At 36.6% G+C, this 17,634-nt stretch overlaps 1 protein-coding gene across 1 annotated transcript; it reads left to right on the top strand.

Annotated features, from left to right (window-relative positions):
- Positions 1-8,602: 8,602 nt before the first annotated feature.
- On the top strand, positions 8,603-10,019 carry LOC126718042 (ethylene-responsive transcription factor LEP-like). The gene has a single exon (XM_050420068.1). It carries the CDS (start codon positions 8,802-8,804, stop codon positions 9,684-9,686), a length of 885 nt encoding a protein of 294 aa, XP_050276025.1. The 5' UTR covers positions 8,603-8,801; the 3' UTR covers positions 9,687-10,019.
- The last annotated feature ends 7,615 nt before the right edge of the window (positions 10,020-17,634 follow it).

The raw sequence follows: 17,634 nt of genomic DNA, 5'->3' as shown, positions 1-17,634 counted from the left end.
TTCCCAACAAACCCTTATCTACTCCTCGGTACAAGCGGCGACAGAATTTCATTTCCTCGCTAGTACCACCAGATGACCTCCTATCCTTGTTCCTCAAATTATTCGATGGCAAGCACCCCCTACCCCTATCTTAAACTTAACACTGATGGCAGTGCCCTAGGTAACCCAGGACTAGTTGGAGCAGGAGGGGTGTTGCGAGACCACCGGGGCCAGTGGATCTCAGGGTTCTCACTTCATGTGGGCCTCGCAACAAATAATATGGCTGAGTTAGCCGCGGTTAGACTGGGTCTGGTGATGGCATTGAATACGGGCTTGAAGTTCCTTCTACTTAAGCTAGATTCAAAGGTGGTTCTAACCTGGCTGACAAATAACACTATGAATTACCCTACTAATATGATGCCTTTGATTTGTGATTGCAAGAACCTCTTGGATCAGGAGTGGGAGGTGCACGTGCATCACGTGTACCGTGAGGCAAATGGATGTGCTGATGCTCTGGTGAAGCGGGGGACTTGCCAATGGAATCTGATGGCTGTGTATAGTGAATGTCCCGATTTTGTTGATGTATCATATGGTAGGGACTTGATTGGCCTGGGGGAAACTAGACTATGCGCCCCAGGCACAGGTGTTGGTGTTGTATGAACTCAGTCTTATATAAATAAAACCTCCCGCTTTCCACCCAAAAAAAAAAAAAAAAAAAAAAAAAGTAACTCAACACATAGAACAATGTTGATTCTATTAGGTTTGATATTCTCTAAACAAATTCCAATTGAATTAGGTAAGTTCCTTTAAATAAATTCTCTAATTTGACATTTTATTTATTAATACTTATTATCTAAATATATATTATATATCAATATTTTTTTATCAAATGGATTAGTGACTAGGGTATTATACTTGACACTGCTTGACATTTAACATCTGCCTAGTCTAAAATGTTGAACTAGTTTTGGTCGGTCATAAGTGAGTATAATAATATTGTATAAATAAAACCTCAGTCAAAGCCTAGGCACCATGAAATTTACTAAAAAGAATAAATATCAGTCCACTGCCTCAATTTTTTATGATAATCAATTGGCAGGAAATACTTTCTATTGCGAATTTCTCTGGCCCCACCTATTAAAGTACTGAACTGGCTTAGGAATCACAGAGGGGCAGGTTTTCTACCCTCCTTTTCACTTTAATAGCTAACTAAACTAGTTAGAATATATGGCCTTGTTGCGAGTCTTGTGCCTATGTGAGCGACATGTAATTTTCACTCTCAAACACTTTGTTTGGCTGGGTGGAAAAAAAAGGTAAGATGAGGAAAAAAAGAACTAAAGAGAATTAAAAAGAAGAAGAGTGGAGAGAAAACAAAGCATCTCGTAAAGGAGTGATTCTTAATAAACTAAGGTATAAGAATGTCAAATCATTTATAGAGACATTTTCTCTCCTATAAAAGAATAGAGTAGATGGAATGAATAGATTATTAGCTAAAGAAATGGAATGAAAAAGAAACGTGATGCTGTTTTCTCTCGTGTATTTGGGAGTTTATAAAAGAAGGTATGGGAAGAGAGAGAGAGAGAGAGAAAACTGAAATAGTGGTAAACTCTATATTTCACATTTGGTTCATTAATTGAATGAATGTTCCTCATTCTTTTGTGAGGAATACTTAGGAGAGTGAGGTTGAATAGTTTCAAACTTTTGTCTATAAGTTTGGGAGTTCTTATATATATATATTGAAATTTCCTCGGTAAATTTTTTACTTAAATTGAAAATGATGGGAAGCGCAACAAGAAAATTTGGTTTTTCAAGCATGAATATTGTCAAAACTAAGCTTTGTAACAAAATAGAAGATGATATTCTCATGGACTTTTTAATTTCGTATATTAAAAGGGAATTACTATAAAAATTAGTATAAAATCAATCATAGATGATTTTTAGGATTTAAAAGAACACCAAGTTTCTTTTTGATGGATGATTGAGTTGAAATGTATTAAGAAGCATTTTTTTTTTAACTCGTCAAGGAACAATTATTTTGAATCACTTTTTTGTTTATAATGTGTTAATACTAAATAAATTCTAATTTGGATTTTCATTTATTAATTTAGTTTTTGAATCTTAGTAAATTTATTATTCTTGGATGGTAAATTTTTTTTGGCCCATGTTTTGACTCTGAAAGATGTAATTTTGGCTTTGTCCATGCATTCCAAGTTATCTTCTTTTGCTTTGATTTTTTGCCAAGGGCCTTGTAGTTAAATTGACACATCCTTATGCACAAAGTGCTTGGGGGTTTAGAGAGAAAAGAGTTCGAGCTGCAGAGTTAGTAGTATATTGTAATTATTTCTATAGAAAGAAGGATATATTCTTTTACATGAAAAAAATGTGGTCATCTATGTGGTCAGCTATGGTCCTATGGATATTCATCAGACTAATTAAGGTTAGTCACATTTGTTCTGATGCAGTATGTTGTTAGTAGGGAACTTGTATAAGATCCATTTATGAAAAGTGACTAAATTTTACACTAATTATCAACATACTACAATCTCCTTCATTTATATGTGTTAGGGTCATATTTTATATGTATCGGCTTATCTTTTGACCAAATGCATTTTACTTGTAATTGAATAGATTTGAGTTATGTTTAATTTATCAAAAAGTATGTAAAGTTTACATCCTAAGTTGTATTATTAAAGATATGAAGAATGATCCAAGAAACGAGTGAAGAAAAGCAGTTTCATTATTTCTCAACACTAGTCTTGACACAAGCTCAATCTACTGAGATCTACGATTTTAGAATTCTCAGATCTAAATTTCGGCCTATGATGACTTGGATTGCTAGGGTTTCGTCCTCTTCAACCCTAGACCATATAAACGACTTATTTCAAAGTCATCAAAGATACAAAGACTCAATTAAAGAACTCATACACTCTGTGAGAAACTATTGCATTTTGTGTGCCTTAGGTTTTGTAATATAGTGCTTCTAGATCTTTAACGTGCTTTGAAGTGAAAAACTTTGCAGCCAATAACAATCATTCAGTTGCTTGGAGTTAGTTACGTACTGAAATCCGTGTATGCGAAGAAGTCTTCTATAAGATCAAGTCTAATTGAGGATTGATGTAAATGTTCAATTGTAGGTTGATATTTTTGGATAGTCTAGGATAGTGATAAGATTTTTTATACTTGTAACCGCTTGTTCTTGATTAGTGGATTCTTGGGAGTGATGACCTAAAATTCATCCGGTGAGGTTTTTGCCTTGCGAGAGATTTTTCCCATTCGTCAACAAATTACCGTGTCATTTAATTTTCATTGCATATTAGTTTATTTGGTGATTTGTTAGTGCCTTTACAGTTTGCATGTAATTTGACCTAATTAACCAACTTGGGTAATTGAATTAATTAACCAGATCAATCTATAACCCAACAATATGAACTTAGTTTGGACCAATTGTAAAAAAAAAAAAAAAAAAAAAAAAAAAAAAAAAAAAAAAAGAAGCTCAGGCTCTTGCTGGGTCATTACGAGGAGGCAATTTCTCTCATATTAATGCGGTGGCACATACTTTAGTTAGGATGACTAATATTTCAGATTATTTGGTCTGGCTGTTCCACCAGAGCTTTAACATGTCATTCTTATTGATTCATCCTTCATTGTTGATTCGTCTTCAGTTAATAAAGTTTTTGATGAGCTCTCTAAAAAAATACTTAAAAAAAAAAAAACAAAAAACAAAACAAAGGAACACCGATACATTGTGCAGAACTGGTACCCATCTCTCACTACCTTGGTATCCTAGCACTACATAAGGTTAGAAACACCGCACACCACACTACTCAGGATAAAGGTCACTAATCGCCTCTATAAGAAGGCAGCTTAAATGCCACACTAGCTACTTTAGTATCTGTTTAACAGCAACTTATTTGTATAGTATTTATCAAATGATATAATGTTTGATAATTTATGTTTATTTTATTTTATTTTAGAATAGAAGATATAATTTATGATAAATATGTGAGAACAGACAAAAATTTAGCTTTTAAAAAAAAAAAAAAAAATTAGAAGTGAAATTCTTGGCAAGAAAGCTGAGACAAAAAGTCAAAAACTTTTGCGCCTAACACACTCTTAATCGTGGGAGAAATATTAGGAAGATGTGTTTAGGCAGAAAACTGAATTGGACAATGTGGGAAGACAGTCACAATAATAAAACTTCGATAAAGAGACAAATGTGTCAATCCCGTTCAACTCTACATCAACTTGCGTGCTCGTTCTACTAAAAATATTAATTGTTCCTCCTCTAAAGTTGTATCAGATTTTTGACCTATACCGACCTCGGAGGGGACCAACTTTTGCTACGTAGGTGACGAAGCCTTAGAGCCAAAAATCTCTTTGCAATTGTATCTCCGATTTAAAAAGAAAAAAAAAAAAAAAAAAGAGTGTTGGAGTAATCTGCAAGGACTAGACAAAGATATGCATTTGGACTATCGAGGGTGAGTTTAGTGATAATGATCTACTCCCATGTGCAAAGAAATGACCAGAATTTAATATTTGGGGGGTCTAATGTACAAATTAATTTTTTATTTGAAATTTTAGAATGAAAATTATACTAAAATTCAAGACTAAATTAATATAAGAAAAGACAAGGCTAGTATAGTAATATCAAAAAAGAAAAAAGAAAAAAGAAAAGTTTCAAAATAATTGTTTCTCAATAAATTTAAAATATAACAATTTCTTTTTTAATGTACAAAATTAAATAGTATTTTAGATCATATTTCTTTTTATTACAAACCTAATTTTGTTATAATATTTATGACTAAAAATTCTTGTTCTATAACTATAGTAAAATCTAGGAGAATAAATACAAGTATAACCATTCTATAAATGTTGATCTTCTATATCATAGCAACCATAGCTATAATTTAGAAGAAAAAAAAAATGATGATAAGTAAAAAATATCTTCTTTATCAAAATTTTGAAGGAAAAATCTAACATGACATATATTGAAAAAAAGAAAGAAGCAAATATTCAAATATCTAAGAGTATGAAACTACTTTACAATAGAAATAAAAGAGTAACATCGCATGAAGACCCTTAATCTCTTAATTATTAGTTGATTAGGAAAGTATTCTTTGTTTTCGAAAAGATGATCTGCATAAAAAACCAAACATTTAAAAAATGTTGTATGCTAAAAAGTCTTTTATTTTTTGCCCCAGAAAATTACCACACATCATGGCCAATTTGTCAATCATCATCATCATCATTATAATTATCAATATTGTTATTATTATTTCCTTCTTTTGGTGAATTGAATTGTTGGGACCAAATGTAATTTTTAAAGGTCAAAATTTAAATATTTACAAAAATATATTTAAAAAAAAAAAACATTTTAATTTTCAGAATGTTAAGGTAGATGGTTCATGACTCATTTTTTTCAAGTAGGTCCCCGCCTCTACCCATGTGATTTGGTTAAGGTCTATGTCTTGAGTTCAAATCCTTAATGACACAAAATTAGTTCTTTAAATACCAACAAGTTATGTTGATGTGAAATCTTCCATAGACTAGTCATCTCTGCATTTTTTTTTAAGGGAAAATGTTAATGAATGCCTTAAGTGCATTTGTTAATGAACCATTTTAGAAAATGTTTTATGAAAAAAAAAAATTAATGTTTTGACAGTTTTTTCTATTTTCTATGAAAGTTATGTTAAAACTTTCTTAAAATAGTTTGTTAACAATTGGCCTAAGGACACTAGTTAATATAACAATTTTTTTAATTTACAAAAAAGAAAAAAAAAAAAGTGCATTTGAATGTTGGAATATACCTCCATAGTCATTAGAACAAATCTGACACCACGTGTTGCTCAAGTCATTGCATCTTAATTATACAAGTTTTTCATTATATCAATAAGCCAATAAAATTGGATTTAAAAAAAATTATATTTATCATCAATAATAAGGACCATTAACCGAGAGGATTGTCGTACAACATTTCTTAAATAAATTATAGTCTATGTACCGAAAGGCCATCTATTGGGGTCCATGGCTTAATGTAAAATTGTTCTTCTTCTAGTTTTTCTTTTCAGTAGGTAGGTCTTCCTAGTGATTGTTTTTCTTAAGAAAAAGCACGCTTTGTGTCCCTCTCACATGCATCCCAAAATGCCTTTCCCTTATTTGGAGGTCTAATTGTGTTAATACTAAGCTGCAACAAAGTATGCTCCAAACTCCGTGAAATAATATAAGAGGAAAAAAAAAAAGCCATTTGCATGGAGTTAAAAAAGCAACATTTGGGGTTGAAAAGGTGAGAGAGATGGTGGAACATATAATTATATTTAGCTCAAATTGGATGCACATGGTTGAGACAATTATATTCCTGTGTTCCACGTCAAAGACTCCATATGCATTGCATAGGGTAACATGACCTTTTATGCATTTTTTTTTACACACTAATTTGACCTCTTAACTTACTTATTATTGAAATATCAAACGTAATCGATCCTATAAGAAACATAAAGTTTTGAAAAAAATAAAAAATTTAAAGAAGAATTAAAAAAATATTTTACTCCTTAACAAAAGCATTATAGGTATGAAACCATACGAATAAAGAAAACATGTCACGTGCAACATAAAAAGAAATGACTAAGCTTATTATACAATAAAACTTTGAAAGAAGTTATCTCACGTGTTTTATAGCGCGTGTAAGAAGACTAGTGTAAAGAGAAATGCTAAAAAAGAGTTAAAATTTTTAAAATTTTGTAGATGTAGTTTTTTATTAGGCAAAAAGCTTGTATAATTATCTTTGAAAGATCAAGGTTTGGTTAAAATTATGCTGAAATCATTGTAATGAGATGATGGGTACTGACATTTGAATGATCAGGGGAATGATAATTGGATTTGTGGGCATGTATTTAGCAATCATATGGTGCAGATTAATCTATTACAAACCTTTTTGGGTTTGGATAAAGTTCTTCTAACGCGTGCATGCTCATTATTTATACTGGTGATTTGATTAGTACAATCCATGATTAGTACCTGATTCAAGTGACTCTCTTTCTCTTCACATGTGAGAACTTTTTATTGAATTCATCATATAATTGTATGTATTAATCAACACCATTGAGCTTTATTAAAATATAAATTTACAAAGAAAGTTAGTCAAGGAGAACATGCCAGTCATGACTATCGAGTCTCTCATCATTCCAATTATTACACAGTTCATGGGTGGAAAATTTGAACGCCCATGTATTTAATGAAGAGAATGGGGCGCTTTCTTTTCTTAATTCCTAGGGAATTGAATTTGAAGCCAAGATTATCCTTCTTTTGTTAAGAGCACGAAACAGACAAGCAAATTCAACCTTGGGATCTGTTTGGCAGTGGGAAATAAATTTTCTTCATTTGCATAAAAATTATGGAAAATATTCTAAAATAATTGAATGAAAATACCACATTAAGATATGAGCCTACATGTTTTATTTCTCAACATCGACCATAAGGCACAAACCCAATGTCCTAATTCAAAATATTGTAAGATTATAGGAATTATATCATCTAAGTTTTTTTACTTTATTTTTTTTTATATATACAAGATAGAATTCTACTTTAGCCTAATTTAAGTGTATATATGTATGAAGTTCTCTCCTAGAGACTTGAACCCCAACTCTTGCCCCCCACACCTCACAAACACTTATACTTTTAAAGTGACTATTACACCAAGGGTGTACGGTGGTTCTAAGTTTTTCGTTATAATGAAGTATAGCTTAATTATGAAGGAAACCAACCATGTGTGCCTGATGCTTTAGCAAAAAGAGGCTGTAATAAAAATGTTGATTTTGTTTTACATGATGTATTGCATTGGTGTAGCTCTTTTGTTAGATCTTGATAACTCTGACATACTGTTAAGTTATAGTTTATAAGATCTTAATTTAATTGACTTAACTTATTTACCCCCGTCTCCTTGGTTAGGAGTCATGGGTTTCTGCACACAATTAAAAAAAAAAATAGAAAAGTGAATTTATTAAGTTTTTGAAAATTACTTGGAAGTTTGTCAGCTTAACCAATAAGATTAGATTCATGTAGATTTCAGTGGAGACCAAATGTGTATATACTAAGTGGCCAGGTCAATCCAATTAGGTGATTTCTAATGAATTATTGTTATTAAATAACAATATTGTAGAATAGTGTATTACTAAAAGAAAACCGCCATACTATTAATGTGTTTGGAGGGAGTTAAATCATATAGAGGGTCCAAAAATCTAATAAAATTGTAACGTATTGTAGAGAGGTGGTGCTGCGTTTTATTCTTCTATTAATTCTCATAAACTAGAACAGTTTTAAAGAGTAAAAAGGGGGAAAAACTGTCGAAATTAACTTCAGTCTAAACAGAGATTAGAGGAGTGCTTAGTAGGGCAATTAGTATGAACTAATGATATCACCCGCAAAGAATCATGGCCCCACTCTCACAGATCATTACTAGCAAAAAAAATGAGATTGAGAGATTGCACAAACTCAATAGTCATTGTTGGCTCATCATTTGGATAGAGTGGGATTTCAATGCCTTTTGAGAACTTGTGAAGGGCAAGTCCGGTAAACAGCACGTGAATATATTAGACAATGCCCTTATTTAAACCACCCTACATTGCAACTATCAGAAAACAAGACCTACAATCATTCTCCTCTAAAATTTCACCAAGTCTATAGACAAAAACAGGAAAAAACTCTCTCTCTCTCTTTGTTTTTTTGTATTGGTCTTTTTTTAGAAGTTCAAGTGATAAACACTGAAATATTCAGGCCAATTTCTGCCTATATCTAAATTCTAGACCTATCTTTTATTCTCAAACATCATGGACTTTAACAATAACTCATCACCAGCCAACTCACCCTCTTCATCAAAGTCCAAAAGAAAGGCACAGCCACAACAACAACAACAACAACAAACACCACTACAAAACCAACAAGGAGAAGCATTAAGGTTTTTGGGAGTAAGAAGAAGGCCATGGGGTAGATATGCAGCAGAGATAAGAGACCCTTCAACAAAAGAGAGACATTGGCTCGGCACATTTGACACTGCAGAAGAAGCAGCTTTAGCTTATGACCGAGCCGCTCGGTCCATGCGAGGTTCAAAAGCTCGTACCAACTTTGTTTACTCTGACATGCCTAGAGGCTCCTCTGTCACCTCTATTATCTCTCCTGACGAAACACATCATGAAATCTCACCTCTCTTCACTCCTGCCCTTCAACACCACCAACAAAATGACACAACCAACAACACAAACACCACCACCACAGAGCTCTTCTTCACACAGGACCCTTTCAATGCTGCATGTCCATTTTCTGGGTGGGCTCAAGGGAATACAACAACTTTGGGTTCTTATCAGCCCATTACTGGTATTATGGACACTGACACTGGGCTTTCACACTCACAGACTTACTCTGATAGCACTCAGCTACCACCCTTGCCTCCTGATGCGTCATCATCTTTTTATGGGTCTGGACTATTGGGCTCCGATATGGGACAAGGAGTTTGGACTGACACGAACTTTTTTGGGTTTTCTGAGGATACTACAAATGGGCTTGACTCTGCACTTACTGGGCCGTACTTGGGTTTTGATTCTAATGAATTTGTGCAGCACAGCCCACTCTTTGGGAGGATGCCACCTGTCCCAGACACTAGTACCACTGGATTTGATTTGGGTTCATCATCTGCTTTCTATAAAAGTATTGGGTAAATTTTAGTTACAGTTCCTTTAGTGTTTTACCTTAACTCTCTTAATTAAATTCAACTATATTGCATTAGAAGAACAAGAAAATGTATTGACCAATAAGGCAAACGTTTGTGCTATATTGGCCAATAAATTTTATAGTTGAATTTAATCGAAGATTTTAAGGTTTAACACATAAAGAATGTATCTAAGTTTTGCCATTTTTTAAGTATTAAGCCTTCTCAATTTCAACATATGTGTGTACTTTTTTCTTTTCATTTTGTGATTTTAAGGTGATATAGGTAATGGTTGCATGGATAGTGTTGGGCTTGGAATACAAAAGCCTGCTGCTTTTTTGTTCCTTCTTCTCTTTTGTCCGTTTGTTTTCTTTTAGGGGTCAAGTAATAGATGTTTAAGAGCTCAGAAGTAATAGATGTTTAAAAGCGTATTGTAATGGTTTCGCTTAGCCTATTGCGATAATTGACATTTTTATAATCTACAAATGCGTAATGGTCGTACTCGTATAACTAAATTCTCCAAGACCTTGACTCCAAGACAAACCACCCCATTCACACTATTAACTCTCTCTCTCTCTCATGTCAATGGCATTGCCAAGAATTAATGAAACTCTTTTAGTACTTGGTAATTACGGGTTTTCTTTTGAATGAATGTTTTCACATGACCATTTTGAAGCACACAAGACACTAATCCAAGGTTTTGAAAGATTGTGATTAGCTTTCAACATTTTAATCGAAGCCTAAAAAGTAGCCGCTTGTGGTGTGAAACACATTGGTCTAGGCACTCACGACTCACGACTTTCTATTCATGTCAATTTAATGTTCTTGTTAGTAAGGAGCACGGTGCACGATCTAGAGCAAGGAATAATTTTTCAAGTGGGGTCTGTCAATTAAAGTTTCTAAATATAATATATCAAAATTGTTAACAAATCTCACTGAACTTGCCAAAATGGGGAGGGGAAAAAATTGATTGGCTCCACACTTTTGGGTTATTATTATAAGCCCTGATAATATTTTGGCCAAACAGAAAAAAAAAATTATATATATATATATATATTGAAATCAAAATTACAATGCTATATACAAATTGCCAAGAGTATTGTGGTTCAACTTGTTAGGAGTTTGTGCCTTAAAATCCAATTTGTATGATATATTATGATTAATTGAAATGTTTAATTATATGAAACTATTTGTAGATAAACTAATTGGACATTATATTATAGTCCATGAGATACATTGTTTGTGATTATTTATGTGATTTAGTTACAAAAGATATAAATCACAAAGTTTCTTATAAACTCAAATCTCTAGTTCCTTGACTTGTTGGTGTGTCTTAAGTGTGTATTACTCATAGAACTAAACCGCTGTGAGATTTATTATTCTATTAACAACTGTTACCAGAATAATAAATCTTACAACTTGTATTTTCATAGACTTTCAATCTTTAAAGGATTGTGAACCTAATCATGAAATTTAGGTTACTTTGATATATTAGGAGTGTGATTTTAAATCTGATGGTCAAAACATCATTATGTTGGACAACTGCACTTAGTATTAAGGGAAAATATATTCTCAAGACAAAATCTATAATTTCTTTCTAGAAACACGAAATAACCACTTGAATTAAGTTTAATGGGAATTCGTTTTTCAATGTGCTAGGCCCAACTTCTTTGTAAAGAGTTACTAAAGTTTATATTTAATGAAATTAAACTTCATATAATATAAGAATAACTAAAAATATTAAACCAGAGACTAAAGGAATAAAATAATAATTCACAAAGTAGTAGTTAATTTACGACTTTGTTTCACTATGGGTATTGAAAAGGGAGAAATAGACGTAGACGGTCTCATTTTATTAAATCAACCACAAGTGACGGTACCTTTAGCTTGTGATCAAGGTAATGGAAGAAGACGGGGAGCGTGTGCAAAAGAGGACGAATGAGGAAGTGGACAGATATAACATGGATGATGGCAAGGCCACGCAACATCCACATGGTGTAAGTAGCCCTCAAGGTGACGGATACAATATGGACAACGGCAAGGTCACGTGATATCCACACGGCTTAAGTAGTCCTCCTCCTGAAACTCTAAAAGGAAATATCTTGCGTCTCACGATTAACCCTAATCAACAAAATTGTTATATGGAAAGGATCCCATAAAATAAGTACTTTTATGAGGATCTTTCTTATAAGGAAAAGTTCTCCCTTCCCCAAGAAAGAAAGTAGGTTCTACACTACTATAAAAACCTCAAAGCCCTCACAAATCAAGGTATGCATAATTCATCTCAACTATAGCACTTTAGAGTTGTGAGAAGCTTTCTAACTTAACCTTCGAAGGGTCTTTGGCCGGTACCACACCGGTACTCTTCTAAAGTCTTCTTGTTCTGTGTTGTGTAGGTGTTGTCTTAAAGTACGGGAGGATTGTGTGACTTATTGACGATTTTCAGCATCATCAGGTATTTCATGGAGGGGTCAATTGATTTAATTAATATATTCTTGAAATATAATTTATTAATAAAGCCCATAATGTAATTAAATTTTCATAGTGGTGCTAAATATAATTAATGGTAATTTGAAGCCTGTAAAGAGTTGACAAGAGGCCCAAACCTCATTACAACTAGAGCTTTATTACATCATTTGACCTAATCTCAAGCCACAAACTAAAAGCCCAAAAAACTAATTAATTAATTAATTTAAAAGTTATTTTGTCAGGATGAAAAAAGGAAATCATTATTTCTCTATAGAGAATATTTAGAGAAAATTTGATTGTTTGCAAAAACCAAGAAAGATAACTGTTCTTCTTCAAGATTTTTGACAAAAGCCTATTCTCTAAAACTATTGTGGAATTGAGATGAAAATCTAAAGGGTTTCTCTAGATCAAATCTTAAGTTTGTTTTGATTTTCACTACAGCAAGGTATATGTATCTGTGGGGCCTGATAATTGGTGGCCCAAGCCCACTCCTCGTTTGGGCCCAAGGCCTAAGCCGAGGAGAGCTGTCTCCGAGGACGCCTAATGAAAGCCCAAGAAGGGCACGAGGACATGGTCGAGGACGATCTTATGCTCAGCACCTCCCAAAACACCTGGATAAAAGAAGCAAACTCGGTACAGGGGCAGGGCAAGGGAAAAAGCCGCCAACACAGTAATACAGAATCCTGCATCTGACAGGCCCATACTCAAACTCATGCCCTTGTGCTTTTCCAGCAACCCCCAACTACTCTAGGTATGGGTTGATTGGACAGACCTGCACCCCAAAAAGTAAAACTAACACGTGGACACAAAAAGGGGAAGGAAACACTAGTATAAAAGGAGAAGAAAACAAAGCTAAAGGGGGGGGGGGTGAAGCTGAAGTCTTACAACCCATGCTAATGAAGGGTTTAGCTAGTCAAGCCAAGCCCGTCCATACATAAACTCCCGTAGGAACTACGACTAAACCGTTGACTTGTGCCCAAGGTCATGCCTTTCAGACCCACTCTCTACAAATCATATTGTTGGGGCCTTTTACATGCGAGCCCAACGTCGTCTATGGGTCGTTAAAAATCGAGTTCCTACAATTGGCGCCGTCTGTGGGGAAGGGCTTGTGTCTTGGCATAGGCGATAGTTCGAGATAGTTCCCTTGTCATTTCTACCAGCCGGTTATGGTGTTCTAGTGTAAAGTTACGTTAGGCGCTACGATCCTTGGCTAAGGGCTACGCTTTATAGCGTCAGCCGCGTAGATGGTTATAGGGGCTCGGCCGAGGAGTTAACTCCCCTAAAGCCAAGGTCCCATAGAAGAAAAACCACAAGTTTTGGACAGAACCAAGACCTTGTATGGTCCTCGGACTCAAGCCTCTGAGGAAACCAACTACTTAGAAGAAAAACCACAAGTTTTGGACAGAACCAAGGCCTTGTATGGTCCTTGGACTCAAGCCTCTGGGGAAACCAACTACTTAGACGAAAAACCACAAGTTTTGGACAGAACCAAGGCCTTGTATGGTCCTCGGACTTAAGCCTCTGGGGAAACCAACTACTTAGAAGAAAAACCACAAGTTTTGGACAGAACCAAGGCCTTGTATGGTCCTCGAACTCAAGCCTCTGGGGAAACCAACTACTTAGAAGAAAAACCACAAGTTTTGGACAAAACCAAGGCCTTGTATGGTCCTCGGACTCAAGCCTTTGGGGAAACCAACTACTTAGATGAAAAACCACAAGTTTTGGACAGAACCAAGGCCTTGTATGGTCCTCGGACTCAAGCCTCTGGAGAAACCAACTACTTAGAAGAAAAACCACAAGTTTTGGACAGAACCAAGGCCTTGTATGGTCCTCGGACTCAAGCCTCTGGGGAAACCAACTACTTAGACGAAAAACCACAAGTTTTGGACAGAACCAAGGCCTTGTATGGTCCTCGGACTCAAGCCTCTGGGGAAACCAACTACTTAGACAGAAAACCACAAGTTTTGGACAGAACCAAGGCCTTGTATGGTCCTCAGACTCAAGCCTCTGGGGAAACCAACTACTTAGAAGAAAAACCACAAGTTTTGGACAGAACCAAGGCCTTGTATGGTCCTCGGACTCAAGCCTCTGGGGAAACCAACTACTTAGACGAAAAGCCACAAGTTTTGGACAGAACCAAGGCCTTGTATGGTCCTCGGACTCAAGCCTCTGGGGAAACCAACTACTTAGACAAAAAACCACAAGTTTTGGACAGAACCAAGGCCTTGTATGGTCCTCAGACTCAAGCCTCTGGGGAAACCAACTACTTAGACGAAAAACCACAAGTTTTGGATAGAACCAAGGCCTTGTATGGTCCTCGGACTCAAGCCTCTGGGGAAACCAACTACTTAGAAGAAAAACCACAAGTTTTGGACAGAACCAAGGCCTTGTATGGTCCTCGGACTCAAGCCTCTGGGGGAACCAACTACTTAAAAGAAAAACCACAAGTTTTGGACAGAACCAAGGCCTTGTATGGTCCTCGGGCTCAAGCCTCTGGGGAAACCAACTACTTAAGAGGAAAAGTGCAGGGTTTGGACACAGCCGGGACGTTATATGGCCCTAAGAGTCTACCCCAGATGAGAGTTACCCATTGATGGATGGGTTAATTCCTAGACCGACTGAAATCCACAGCCTACCTTCGGATCCTCGATACCAAGGGAATGGGTGCAATTGTTATAGGGTCAGGTGTTATCAAAACACGGCTAAAGCCCCTCACTGCTCGGCAACCCCCTCGGAGGGAATATTTAGTATTTATCGTTCTCGGACGGTCGCCGCGCATGCATTATGGGGCAGTAAGCCGTTATCTCAATTGGTAAGGTTCTGTTTCAAGGTTTCCTACTTTAAGCATCACTAAAGGAAGATACATACATAGCGCACCCGTTCACAAAGTAATTGCTGCCGAAAGGAAAAGTATTTGCAAAGAAATAAATTCATCTTTTATTAAGACAAAGAAATAGTACAGCGCACAATGAAAAGCTAGAATAAGCCTATACTAAAGCTAACTACATAAGCGAAAAGAAAGATACAAGCGAATAAAGAGAAAGCCGAGGAAGAAGTGTAGAGGAGAGGTTGGCTGCTGTTCCAAGACGTTGTTCAAGGAAACCATTCCTCAACACTTTTACATGCCTATAACTCAGGCAGCCAAAGAGCCCAACCTGGGGCCTGCACCGTTGAAGAAAAGGTGCAGGGAACCTGACTTCAGGCTAGCACCGTTGAAGAAAAGGTGCCGGGAGTCGGAAGTTGAGGAGCCTCCGTATAACCGTGCCCGCGATAGAGCAGACGGCGCTGATGGTGGAAAACCTTACTTCTGACGCGTCAAGAATCTGATGCGACCAGTACCTGCTTCGGATTTTGGCTAAAAGAGGTAGAGATACCATCCCCACCTTACCAAGATGGAAGATCATCTTGAGTCTGTGTCTACCCTGTCCAGACCACCTCACCTTGAGTTTCGGAGGGACCCGGTGCCTCTATGGCGGGTGTAGTTCCTTCACCCCTACACGTGCCTTAGGCATATTGCACTAAGGGTGGGAAGCACTAGATATGGAGACTCTAATTATGGCTGAAGGATTACGGTTGTGAAGAAAACCGAAGGGTTTGTATGTAAGAGGAGTAACCTCCTATCTGGCTTATTTAAAGGGAAAGGAGGAGATATTTGATTTATGCAGAGTTCCAAGGAACGCTACGAACAAGGAGGACTTGGCTCAGTCTCCAACACCATCGGCAACCATAAAATTAAAAGATCCTCGTGAAGGCGCGTCTTGAGCACTGTAACATCAAAGAACGCCGCGTGACTAAAAGTTAAAGGGGCGCCTCTTATAATTTGGTGCATCTTCTATGCAAATGGAAAGGCACAGACATCGATGAAGTGCAGAATCTGAGCGAGTCATGATGAGAACCCAACATAATCAAAACCCTCCTTCCCAACTAAAGTCGGGCAGCAGGATTTTGAGGGGCTATTGTGGGGCCTGATAATTGGTGGCCCAAGCCCACTCCTCGTTTGGGCCCAAGGCCTAAGCCGAGGAGAGCTGTCTCCGAGGACGCCTAATGAAAGCCCAAGAAGGGCACGAGGACATGGCCGAGGACAATCTTATGCTCAGCACCTCCCAAAACACCTAGATAAAAGAAGCAAACTCGGTACAGGGGCAGGGCAAAGGAAAAAGCCGCCAACACAGTAATACAAAATCCTGCATCTGACAGGCCCATACTCAAACTCATGCCCTTGTGCTTTTCCAGCAACCCCCAACTACTCTAGGTATGGGTTGACTAGACAGACCTGCACCCCAAAAAGTAAAACTAACACGTGGACACAAAAAGGGGAAGGAAACACTAGTATAAAAGGAGAAGAAAACAAAGCTAAAGGGGGGGGGGTGAAGCCGAAGTCTTACAACCCATGCTAATGAAGGGTTTAGCTAGTCAAGCCAAGCCCGTCCATACATAAACTCCCGTAGGAACTACGACTAAACCGCTGACCTGTGCCCAAGGTTATGCCTTTCAGACCCACTCTCTACAAATCATATTGTTGGGGCCTTTTACATGCGAGCCCAACGTTGTCTATGGGTCGTTGAAAATTGAGTCCCTACAGTATCGAACCAACTATCTAAGATTCATAATTCATGTATTATCTTGTATTATAAAAGTAGATCCATAGTCTTTCACTATTTTGGTTTTATGTGTGATGCAAACTGATGTATTCCAACACAACTAGCACTTTCTAGTGTTTTCAACGAACATGTCTAGAGTTTAAATTCCCCTCCAAAACTATTGAATTATATAAATATATATATATATATATATATATAAAAGTACTATATTCAAATACTTTTATTTTTTTATAATTAGATAGTTGGGGGAGGGAATTCATTACTTAAAAAAAAAAAAAAATTATAATATGATATTTTTGAAGGGAATTTGAACCTTAAATGTCTTTATTAGAATACTAGGTGCTTGACCTTGGAGCAGCAAGTAGTGACAGCATCTAGGGAACCTTACACCCCATGCTAACCATGAGTTGTGGCTTAGCAGCCATGGGCGACACTAGGTTCTGAGCAGTAGTAGGTGGTGGTGCCCTTATAATAGTACATGGCTTACACTAGTTGATGGCTTGTGGGCTTGATGATAGCATCGATGAGAAGTTGTGTGGCTCGGCTTGACATGTTATAGACCATGACATGTGTTAGGTGCTCTTAATGCTATGCTGAGTTGGGTTGTGGCAACCTTGCATGGGTGTGGCCATGAGCAGGTTGTGATGTATGAGCATTGTTACATGTGTGCAAGGCAGAACTAGGCTACCAAGAGTGTGGGCATGTGAAAGTTATGTGGGAAATAACGTGGCTTGGGTTTTGTGATGCTTGCCAACCATGGGTCGAAGGCATATGGGCAGTTATTAAGTTGTGAGCTATGTGGATTATTGGAAGGCAACATTGGCACAGGCCAAGCCCTCTATGTGTTGGGATGGGCATAAGGTGTGAGCTCCTAGGATGTGGCATAAT

Source organism: Quercus robur, chromosome 3, assembly GCF_932294415.1.
Source record: "Quercus robur chromosome 3, dhQueRobu3.1, whole genome shotgun sequence".
In the NCBI taxonomy this organism is placed as follows: domain Eukaryota; kingdom Viridiplantae; phylum Streptophyta; class Magnoliopsida; order Fagales; family Fagaceae; genus Quercus; species Quercus robur.
This window is presented reverse-complemented; position numbering and strand designations above follow the sequence as displayed.

Coding starts and splice junctions, on each gene's coding strand:
- LOC126718042 (XM_050420068.1), top strand. CDS start 8,802: ATGGACTTTAACAATAACTCATCACCAGCCAACTCACCCTCTTCATCA.